Source organism: Calliphora vicina, chromosome 5, assembly GCF_958450345.1.
Source record: "Calliphora vicina chromosome 5, idCalVici1.1, whole genome shotgun sequence".
In the NCBI taxonomy this organism is placed as follows: Eukaryota; Metazoa; Arthropoda; class Insecta; order Diptera; family Calliphoridae; genus Calliphora; species Calliphora vicina.
Window position 1 is genome coordinate 36,410,518 of NC_088784.1, and position 12,558 is coordinate 36,423,075.

At 29.0% G+C, this 12,558-nt stretch overlaps 1 protein-coding gene across 1 annotated transcript; it reads left to right on the plus strand.

Annotated features, from left to right (window-relative positions):
• The first annotated feature begins 1,385 nt into the window (after positions 1–1,385).
• On the plus strand, positions 1,386–7,097 carry Rab4 (RAS oncogene family member Rab4). Its single transcript, XM_065512437.1, has 4 exons — positions 1,386–1,581; positions 1,660–1,740; positions 5,903–6,235; positions 6,299–7,097. Exons 1-4 carry the CDS (start codon positions 1,566–1,568, stop codon positions 6,511–6,513), a joined length of 645 nt encoding a protein of 214 aa, XP_065368509.1. The 5' UTR covers positions 1,386–1,565; the 3' UTR covers positions 6,514–7,097.
• The last annotated feature ends 5,461 nt before the right edge of the window (positions 7,098–12,558 follow it).

Genomic DNA, 12,558 nt, shown 5'->3' on the forward strand with positions numbered 1-12,558 from the left:
TGAAACCCATGAAGCATGAAGCTATTCATTAATGAAACTTATATATCTTTGCCATACATTTTTGTATCTTGGCCTTATGCGAACTATTATATATTTATGGTTGGCAAACTTCGAGAGATAATACTTTTGTTATTGTAATAGTTCTTGTAAAATGAATGTTTAAATATACACAAACCAATTTAAAATAGTTCAAAAATCAAGGCTAAGAGATAACGGTAACGCTAATTTGGATCGGTAACGGTATTTTGGTTACGGTATTTTAGCGTTAACGATAGTAGCTGTTATTTCGGTATCGGTAATTTCAGTCTAACTTAAATGATTAATACATAATAACAAAATTAAAAATAAGCTGAAATCAAACATTTTTATTTTTTCTTAATTTAAAATGGTCGGTAACGCTAATTTAAGATATTTCGGTAACAATCGGTATTTTAGGAGAGTAATATTAGCCAACATTAAAAAATTTGGAACAAATCAAGATCTCCGTAACAGTTTATATTTTCATAATTTTTTTTCTGTTAATATTCACATTTTCTGTATTGTCGGTGTTCGGCCAGGTGAAGGGACTTTTAACTCTGGGGTGTATCGAACACCGGCTTCGCTAAAATCACTTTTTCTGTATATCAAAATTTTCTGAAGTACTGTCATATAAAATCAAAAAGGAATTTTTGGTTCACAATATTAATAAACTGTACCATATTATATATCATATTAAAGGTATTGTGAAGCACTATTCAATGATACCCATAACGATCAGTTTGTTTTCCAAATATATGAGAAATGTACTATTATATGTATTGAATTTAAATTCCTATAACTCTTAAACTAAGAGAGAGCAGGCAAAAATATTAACGTTTTTGTGCTTCTAATTATGAGAGCTATCAACACCAAAAAAAATATAAAAATGCAAGCTATTTCGCTGATCTTGATTTATACCAAAAATTTAATGGAATATACGAATGGAAAAAAATCAAATTTTAAAGGTATTTTAATAAAGTTTTCAAGCTGGAATCAACTACAAATAAGGTCTTCAAAACAATCGTAGACCCGGAAAAGTATATATATATGACGATCTAGCTATTTCCATACATCTATAGGACTTTTGGGAATGAAATTTTACTCAAATATTCTTTGTTGATCAGAAATATTTGGTGTTGAAAATAAAAATGTGCAAAATCTGATAAAAATATATGCTTTTATAGAAGTCGGTGTCAGTATTATATTGATGGTGGGTATATAAAATTCAGCGCATTCGAATATAACGCTCTAACTTGTTTTTGATTAAAAATTTACGAAATGAATAATATGATAAACTAGTTTTAAAATCGCTAGATTCTACAGAAAAATCGCTAAGCTACCATCACTGGAAATTAATGACAGTAGTAGTAAAAAAAGAAAACAACAATAATTTTAGTCATAGTTTAGTGACAACTATAAAATAGTAAAATAATATCTAAATTGCATTTTTATGTTTTATTTAAATATACAAAATATTTGTTATATTTAGCACTCAACCGAAAATAATTGATATTATTTGAATTGTAAAAAAACCAGACTGAATAAACATGTCTGAAACATACGGTAATCAATTATAAAACCTCTTTGTTACAAATCGCATACGAAATGTATATTTTATTAATTTTTCTAATTTGTTTTCAGATTATTTATTTAAATTTTTAATAATCGGTAGTGCTGGCAGTGGAAAAAGTTGTTTATTGCATCATTTTATTGAAAATAAATGTAAGTAAAAGAATATTTGATACATAAAGTGTCCACAAATGTTTTTCAAATGTTGCTGCTGCAAACAATTGCGTGTTTTGTTTTTTTTTTAACCAGCAGCAACAAAAACAATAGTTTCAGTTTCCCAATAGTATGGTTTGTTGAGGTTTCAATGATTTTGTTGTAATCGTGTAAGGTCAGAAGAGGGAATGTAACTATGAAAATTGTAAAATGTAAGGGAAATCACAAAATACTAATTTGAACGTAAATTATACCTTTTTACCTAATACATATTGATAACACACATACTAAATATGCTAATGAGTGGGCGAAAAATTTGATACATTCAAAATATAGTTTGTCTTAAATTAACAAATAGTGCAGAGACGGAAAGTTGATACGATTGTATGTACTTGTAATGCTCCTATTATATGTTCAAAATGTCCATAGTCCATCGATTGTTCATGAACTAACAAGTTCAATTGAACAATTCAGTCAATTGTTCTTTTAGTTCGTTTTATATTACTTACTGCAGATGTATATCACCATTTAAAATGGTATTTAAGTAGTTTGAATTTTATTAAATTACCTTTTTGTTTTCCTCCTTATTAAAAATCATGGTAATATGCTAAATTTATTTCCAAAAGGAGTAGTCCTGTTTATTTTGTTCACTGTCTGCAAAAACATTCACAGAGAAATCATTCTTCTACTTAGTTCAGAATTAAAATGAACAACTAAAAAGGAGAACTTGTTCATTTATTTGTTCTGAACTAAAATGATCAATAAATTAACAGAGCGATTAAGCCTAACTCGCCCTATTAATTTGTGGTTCCCAAACAATTTTCAGTAGGTTTTTTTGGACTTTAATGCTAGCCACCAATGTTGCCAGGAGCTGGCAAAAAGGCCAGAAAAAACTAAACCACTTTAAAAAAAATGCCAAAAAAGCTATAATATAAATTAAGAATTTAGGTTTATATTTATTTTTAAATAAAAATTACAAAATGCGTTCATAAAATTCATAAAAATATAATTAAAACGGTACTAATTCGAATACGCTGAGTTCAGTGGTGCCAACCGTTTTTTTATGTTAGCTCTTGTTTTCGAGATATGCCGTTATTTCGAAAATGGAGGAGGTTGCACAACATACATTCAGTGGTGGCCAGCTATTTAAGACAAATACTTGAATTTTTTTCATCAACTGAATTTTAAGTGCGATAGAGCTAAAACAAAAGGACCTAAGGGTATAAATTTATTATTATATTTCTAGTTTCTCAAAAATGTTTGCAAAAATCGGTACAACATAAATGGAAGATATCGTTAACTTAGTACGCAAAAGTAACAAGTCCAATTTTGATTGCAATTAAGATTTTGATGCAGAAAGATAGTAAAACATAAGATACATATTTTGCAATAAAAAAATTCGTTATTTTGTTTCTAACTGATGATATTTTAGTGATACGCAAAAGTGCTAACTCCACAAAAAAAAAAAATAATAAGAAAACAGCAAAAAGCATTGAATATGCTATTTAAATCTACTTTTTCAATATTATTTGCTATAATACTTTGAAGATTAACATTTTTCGATGTAATCACTATAGTATGGTTGCACAATTCACTGTAAAATAAAAAAAATTAAATTTTTCCTTACAGTCTTATTTTTTGTTATGTATTTAAATAATATAAAATAATAAAACCAATTTGTAAAAATAAAACCAGAAATTAAAATTTATTATAAGAAAATGTGCTAAGTCCAGCCAAAAAACACAAAATCATAAAAATCAAAAGAGCTAAGTCCCTAAAAATTGTTTCAGTTTCTAAAGTCATTTTAATTATTTTATTTTTTCAACTGATACTTAAAGCCAACAGATTATATAAGAGAACTGCGTTTACAGATCTAAAGAATATTGAAAGCAAAAAAAGATAAAACTTTTTTTGTCTCTCCTATAAAATTCAAAAAATGGAAATACGTTGACCCATTTCAGCGAACATCCGCTGTTAATAACATGATATGACCGAAACTGATGAAAATAAAAATACGAAATATAATGATGTAAATGTTAAAAAATACGTTTATTTAAAAAAAAAATTGTTTGGTCAAGTTGTAGAAAAATCGTATGTGTTTGTGGTGAATATGTATGAATTAACACAGTTGAATAAAACACACTTGTGTGTTAAAACAGTCCTCATGCATGCATATTTGAGGAAATATTTGAAAAAATAATTGAGAATCACATGGAATTTAGCAAAAAAATTTTGTCTTAATTACCTGACCACCACTGTATATTCGCGTAACTCAAAAACGGTTTAGCTTATGGAATAAACTGAAAAACCGAAATTCCGCATTAAAAAACCTTTAAGTAATGCTTAACATTTTTTTAATATGTTGTGCGAATATATGTTGTGCAACCTCCTCCACTTTCTAAATCAAACTTGTATGAAAAATGTGTCGAAAACATTAAACAATTTTCAATTGGGGACGATAATGGATCAAATTCCTTGCATTGTATTACAATTTCAAAACACAAACTATATAGAAGAAATTTTAAATCAGAAAACAGCTTTGTTGGATCCGCTGAATTGCTTAAAAATGATTTATTTACTTTTTGTACTTTACCCAATACTGGTTTCAAAAAAAAAGAAGAAAGTACGACAAATTACAATCAGTATATTAATCACTTTATTGTTTGGCTTTATAGCATTGCTGGTTTGACGAAATTAAATCAAAATGGGCTTTTAAGTCGAAGCATAGATCCACAATACGTTTAACGGCTATTGACAGCCATCGAGTATTACAAGCCTTCAAGAGTTTATGGGGCCCATTATATATCACTTGGGCATAATCGAATATGCCCATGTGAATAAAAAATAACAATTAAGAACAAGAAGACGGTAAAACTTCGCACTTTGTTCATGAACGAAGAATAACAAAATTACAATTGTAATATCGTCAGTATATTATTGATTTGACCCACCGACCATTTTTAAAATCTTTATGAAATTTTTACAGATCAAATGTACATTATACAATTTGAAAATTGTTTAAATTTTGAAGTTTAAATGTAATACAATTTTTTACATACATATTATGCATGAATTATTTTCATAGTGACCATAGAACAAGATACATTGTGCTCGAATTTTGTTAACTGAAAGAATCCCTGATTCTAAAACATTGCATTCAAAAGTTAGTTTTTAGAATAGGTTTCTTTTTGTTTTAACCACTTTGTATAAATAGCAAATGTCGAAAAGTTCAAGCACTTGAACATTTTGTTGGAATTTGACTTGAATGCAAATGTAATTATGTTTTAAACTTGAAAAATATTTGAAAAATTAAAAATTTTTCAAACAAAAAACATATGACTTGAATTTATGTTTTCTTTTTGCTGGAGAATGCTAATGAAATAAAGTGTAATACAACTGTAATTCAATTGCTTGACTATAATTAAAGGCTTAAATTACACTTGCATTGAACTTGAAAATTATACACGATTTTATATTGTTTGTGGGCAAAAGGGACGACTTGATTGACAATGGAGTTGTACCAAATGTCGCAACGTGTGTGGCTCTCAAATTGCAAGGTTATCGCACTTCTATTCAATTCCCTAGTTGACCTATATATTTACGATTGCATGTTCCAGTGCAAACATCGAGAATCTGTAAAGCGGAAAATGTGCGCCGTTCTTTAGTATTTCACATAGTTTTATTAGTTTTTAAAAAAGTCAATTATTTTTTGTATGAGATTGTTTTTTCGTTGTAAACGTCTAAGTTAAAATTCATGTTTTCTCGTATGTTTGACAAGTAAAAATTTGGATTAAATACAGATTAGAAAGATATTAATATCTACTATTTAAATCAGGTATTATTTCTGAATTCGCATGATTTGTTGAAAAGTTATTTAAGAAATAGTAAAATGTCATAAAACATTCTAAACCGTTTTTCTCGAAACGACTTTTTTTGAATTATGACGTTGTTGCAGCAAATGATGATTTTGTAACGTGAAACAAAAATCTGGAAATCCCGAAAAATTCCGGGATGTACATTTATAAAATCCCAATTCACAGTATAATCCAGTCCATAGAAGATATGGAAAATTATTTAGTATTCTAGATTCAATGAGCCTTGTTTAGATCCTTCCGCAGTATGTATGTACGTACAACTTAACAATATTTATATTTATCTTTAGTTAAAGATGACAGCTCTCATACCATTGGCGTAGAATTTGGATCACGTATTGTTAATGTCGGTGGTAAATCGGTAAAATTACAGATTTGGGATACTGCTGGTCAGGAACGTTTTCGTTCGGTCACCCGTTCATATTATCGCGGGGCAGCTGGAGCTCTATTGGTCTACGATACAACTTCACGTGACTCGTTCAATGCTTTAACTAACTGGTTGAACGATGCTAGAACATTGGCAAGTCCCAATATAGTAATTCTCTTAGTGGGGAATAAAAAAGATTTAGAAGAAGCCAGAGATGTTACATTTTTGGAGGCAAGTACATTCGCTCAAGAAAATGGTGAGTATTTTACGAAATTAACCCATCATACAGTGTTTAACTAAATATTTTGTGTATTTGTAGAATTAATATTCCTGGAAACAAGTGCAAAGACAGGTGAAAATGTTGAAGAGGCATTTTTGAAATGTTCGAAAACCATTCTGGCTAAAATAGAAACTGGCGAGCTAGATCCAGAACGTATAGGCAGTGGTATACAATATGGTGGGGCTGCCTTAAGAAATTTGCAACAAACACGACAACGAAGTATTAATAAGCCTGATTGTGGTTGTCGCGTTTAAATTTATACAACACTGTGTATAGTGTTTTAATTTCCTTTATTTTTTTTACTCCGGCATATCCTTATATTTTATCTCTGTGTATTTATAGTGTTTTTATTATTTTTAAACATTTACAATCAATATCCAAATCTCATGTAAGTAGTAATAAGCACTTTAACGCATATAATTTCTAAATTCTTCGTAATAAGTCAATGTATATTGGATACCTATTGATTATAGGTTGGTTTTTCTTTTATATTTTATTCCACGTTTTATTCAATTAAACCTTGGCCCAACTTCGCCATTATTATGTTTTTTCTTGTTTGTACACTTAGTTTTTCTAAATTATTTATTTAAATTTGCTACTCCTTTTGAATTGTTTATCCTAAATTTGTGAAAAGTGTTTTGATTGGTTGGCTTTTAAATGAATGAGGAAAATGTAATTTTTAGTTAATATTATTTTTACTCTAAGCATTTCTCTTTGTATATAATAAGACCAATAAACTACAAAAATAAAATAAATCTCTTTGTAGTCTGTAGAAACTGAATTACATATTTACATACAATTATTAAGAAAAATAATAAAAAATTAATGTTGCACCCAATATGATTTCTTATATTACTTTTTATCTATACAAAATTTTGATTTTCAAATGAGGTAAGACACCTAGTAAGGTAACCAAGAGCGTAGCATTTAAATTTTACAAGATGGCGGTAAAATCTTGAAATACCAAACAAGTTTTTAGAATTTGAAAATGTTGTGATCAAATCGTCATGAAAAAGTTACTTCACGAAATTAATACTAAAATAAATAAATCGCGGCTACAATCAGGACGAGTTGCATCAACGGCTTTTATATTTAAAAGCTTTCGATCGTCGCATTATTTCTAGAATATTTTTCTATTGAAAAAACAAATGCACCTTTTGAAAACGTTATTGCCACGTAGGTCCAATCAATGTAACTAACAACTAGTTGAATGTAATATTTTTCGGGTGTTTTCAAACATTGATCCTAACAAAATCATTATTTTTATTAGAAATCTATATATTGTCACCTTAAATGCAAACAAACTTAACTACACAAACATTTTAAATCGATTTTTTGATTATGGTTATTTTTATAAAATTTTTATACCCCTGCGATCAAAAACGACCACTTTATTAACCTTTATGTCAACAGCAGAACTGCTTTACGCACGTCAACAGCAACATAACTGGGTATGTTCATACGTTTTGTATGGTGAATAGCATGTCGTTAGCATAAAAATGCTAATATCTAACTCGTTTGTTGGAATATCTGTATTATTTTTTTTATTTTCTTAGAAATAGAAAAAAGTTCAAACATTTTATGATAACCAGTTTTAACCATGATAAAAATATAGAAGGTAGTTTCAATCAAAATTTTTTTTTTCAAATAAGGTTTTTTGAAGTTTCCTTATTTTGTGAGCATTATAAAAAGCGTTGCCACATTCCTAAAAATGATTTTTATTTTAGAGAATTTTTTTACAAAAAATGTGTAATTTATAATTTAGTATTTAAATAAAAATATATTAAGTATGTTGTGTTGGAAGTTAATGTATTAACTGAAATATTGCTTTTAAGGAAATGGTCGGAGCACACCATTGGCTCTTTTGGCAAATATGGAAGTTTTACATACATCCAGCCACTGTTGTCGTTTGTTAGGTAATGTAGGGACTTTAAAAAAATTTACATTTGAATTTTTGCAAAAATATTTGATATTTTCGCAGTTGGGGAAAATGCAACTCATGTTTGTTAAATCTTAAAATAATGTTCACAAATTAGCTTTGAAATATTTGAAAATGAAAATCTTACCTTTGATCCTAATTTGATAGTAAATATTTTTTATATTTTTTTTAATATTTTTCAAATTAATGAAAATTATGTATTAATTTTTTCACAAACTTCAAAGAATATATGGGAAAATTTTTCATTAATATGGTATTACTATTTTAACGAAAACGTCAAAATCCTTAAGCATGTTAGACGTAGAATTTTAAAAAATAAAGAGAGAATGAAACTACCTTATATTTTTCTACTATGGTTTTAACCTTATATTTAGTCATTGTTTTTTGAAAAAATTGGTTAGGTATGTCAAAAAATGCTTTTATTGAGTTTTTGCAAAGATACAAATTTTTTAAATTAAAATTAGTTTTTTATTTATCAATATTTTTTAATGAAATTTTACAGTTATATAGACTTTTCCATAGTAGAAAAATACATGGTACAATACAATGGAAAAATAGAAGGTAGTTTCATTCTCTTTATTTTTTCAAATTCTATATCTGACATGCTTAAGGATTTTGAAGTTTTCGTAAAAATAGTAATGCCATATCAATTTCAAATTTTCCCTTTGGGAATACATAATTTTCATTAATTTGAAAATTATTTAAAAAAAATAGAAAAAATATTTACCCAACAACAACAACAGTTTATGGATATATGTAAAGCTTGCGAAGAAGATTTGCCAAAACAGCCAATGGTGTGCTCCGACCATTTAGTTAAAAGTAATATTTCAGTTAAAACAAAGCGTGTGAGATTGGATATGAATGCTGTCCCAATGAACACAAGGTAACTTCAAAATACTACTTATTATGTAAACATATTTTGGGATATATATCACCGATTATTACCGATCATAATCCATTAACTATGCACACTGGAGTAGAATCGAAATTATTTGAAAATAAATCTCGTATTTCTAAACGGCGTACCCAAGGAATATTCGAGTTTAAGATTTGAAAATGAACCCCACAAATACTTCAATGGCGGCGCTATGGGACCCAAAGTAGGGCACCTTCGACATGTAAATTTGTTAAACGCGTGTCATTTTTTGTTTTCCATCCGATTTCAAAGACTTTTTATATTTTATATTTATATCAAAATAGTCGACCTTTTCTGTTAATCGACCTTTTCTTTAATTTTCATAGATAGTTATATAGTTTCCTATATACAGGCTTTTTGTTATCGGAACCCTTTAAAAACTAATTAAGAACATATTAGGCCATCTAAAATAGGTTACTTTATTTTGATATAATTTTTGCCCTAAAGTTGAATTTTACATAAAAAGTATGCGTCATTTGAATGGACTTGGTCCCCTCTGTATCAATAATTTTTAAATTTATTTTCATTTAAAATCTTTAGTGTAAAGTTAGCTTTTCAAAAAGTATAAATTCCTAATACATTTTCTTTGAAATTTTTTAGATAACTTAAAAATAAAAAAAAATAATTTTTCCCAAAAACTAGCGAAAAATCGCCTTTTAAATTCAAATACATATAACTTTGGAGTCAGTAACTCTTTTTTTGTTTGACATATACATTTGTTGTAAGTCCAATAAAAGAAAAATGGAGAAAATCGGGATATATTTGGTCCCGCTGTTATCAAAAATGTGGAGTAGGGTGGGTAAAAACGTTGAAAAAATACTATACTTTTAAATTTTATGATTATATTTGCATGCGTTTTACTATGGATACCCAGGTATGTATGCTGTTGACGTAAGGGTGCAACTTTGTTAATGGGTTTTATCTTCCAAAGGGGTGATCCTATCCTAACCAAACTTGGGACAATTGCGGAAAACAGTTTTGGCTAGGATATCAAGAAATTTCAAGTCGATCCGAATATCTAATTCAGAGATACAGCATTTTGAAAATGCTAAACATACCCAGGTATGTTGCCGTTGACATAAAGGTTAAAGAAATTCAAACGGACGATTGACTTTATTATTATTGATAGTGTATAACGTTTTTTCCTTTAAAAAAAATAAATTGCGTCCGTTTGCATTTAAGGTGATGATATATAAAAATGAATTAGTCCATGTATGTAATGGGATCATGTGAGAACGGCTTGAGCGAATTGGCTTATTTTTTTTATTCGATTCGAAATTTTCAGATGGTTTGTAAAAAAAAAACTCAAAAATTCCTGGTAAAACTCTGAAATTTTAAGTTTTTAATATATTGCCTCCTTTTCACTTCGCATGTTTCTTAATAAGAGAAGTTTTTTGGAGAAACTTGAAGAACTAACACTGTCTCCTTTTAACTTCTCATTTTTTAAAGTATGAGAAAATTTTAAGATAACTCAAAGAACTAAATTTTACTGTCTCCTTCTCATTTTTATACCCTTCACCTTCGTGAGAAGGGTATATATAAGTTTGTCATTCCGTTTGTAATTTCTTCATTTTTCATTTCCGACCCTATAAAGTATATATATTCTGGATCCTTATAGATAGCGGAGTCGATTAAGCCATGTCCGTCTGTCTGTCTGTTGAAATCAGTTTTCTGAAGACCCCAGATATCTTCGGGATCCAAATCTTCAATAATTCTGTCAGACATGCTTTCGAGAATTTTGCTATTTAAAATCAGCAAAATCGGTTTGTGTCTGACTGCAGATAAGCGAATAAATTGTGTTGTAATTGTATAGGTATAAATTGACTGCTGGAGAAAATTGCTTGAAGTACAAACATGACCAACTCGGGTATTGCACCACATGAAGACCAAGAGCGTGGTGATCGGTAAGTAAAACCGATCATCAACCTGCTTCTCAACATCACCTGAGTTACAAGTGGCCTTCATAAAACGTAGTCAACCTTTGGATAAAATAACTATGGACAGATGACGGCTTTTGGAGGAGAGCATCTTGTGGTAGCTAATCGATGAACTTGCACAGAGTGATATTGATTCCTTTACTGCCTTCGATGGCTCCAAATTGTAAAGGGTGTCAAGTTCATGTGGTATTTACTTTAAAACTGCAACCGGGGACTTAACGAACTCTGACCCAATACAGGAATAGAACTCTTCTCCCTGGACCAAACCACATTTCGAACGACGCCCAGTGAACAGCGGTAATATTCACCCCTATCGGAAATAACATGTAAAATGTATGTTCCCATGAAATATCCAATTCCCTCGAAAGGAAAATTGATATCGTGATATTTCCATGAACTTTTCATTTACAATAGTTGATTTTGTAAATGAAAAGTGGAACAAAGTTGAAAGGGAACTCAGATTCGCGATAATTATGTCTAAAGTAGTCAGGCGCTGTCGCAAAGTGTTTGAAGCTCCTCGCAAACATCATAATACTTGTATTAAACTTTGCTTTGTTTTCACTGTTAAACATTTTCTATTTTCACCACCTTAAGAATATAATACCACTAGGCAGGAATTATTTCGCCTGTACATATTAATAAAGACAAATTAAGGCTAACGCGTAGAAGGTGCCTTGGTCGGACTCTATAAATGTACTTAGTATATAGAGCCGATTTTCAAAATTTTAGCAAATATAAATGAATGATAAAAAGACAGATTTAATTTATTAACAGTTGACATAATAAAGGGTGAATTCCAAAACGTCTGTATGCAATGCAACCTTAAAAAGTCGAGCGATTCTCAACGCAACCGTGTAAACTTTGATAATGTTTCATATAGCAAAATGTATGAAAAAGTAAAAACAGGCAGTATGCTAAGTTTTTTTTTTTTTTTAATTTTAACTACGCGTTTGCTTGCTTTGTCTTGATAAAGATATGACTGCATTGCATACAGACGTTTTAGAATTCACCCAAAATGTATGTACATATACAGTGGTGGACATGTAATTAAAACATACATATGATCTCTCATTTTTTCGGTTTTTATATTTATCTCTTGATATTTTAACGGGACTTTTCCACTGGAAAGATAAATTTGATCTCTTTTACACTTGATTCCTTCTTTATTTTCCTTTTCTATTCAGTTTTCTTACAAAAGAAGTAATTATTTAGTGAAAGTGTTGTTTTTAAAGTGGACACATAATTAAAACATTTATAGTTTTGCTATTTTAATAACATATTTTTAATATTTAATTTTGTTTGATTTTTGCAAATTTATTGGTAAGTATGTTTTAAATGATATCAGCAGAAATGTATACAAAAATTTATCATCAGGTATGGGAAAAGGACCAAGTTGTTCCGAAGAAGAAAGGAAGGTAATACTTAATCTCAGAGGCTCCGGGAAGACAGTAAATGAAATTTCCCAGTTACTTGGTTGCTCTAGAGGAAAAATTTATAATGCAGTGAA

Coding starts and splice junctions, on each gene's coding strand:
- Rab4 (XM_065512437.1), top strand. Junction 1,741..5,902: donor TCATTTTATTGAAAATAAAT/GTAAGTAAAAGA, acceptor ATTTATCTTTAG/TTAAAGATGACAGCTCTCAT. Junction 6,236..6,298: donor TACATTCGCTCAAGAAAATG/GTGAGTATTTTA, acceptor GTGTATTTGTAG/AATTAATATTCCTGGAAACA.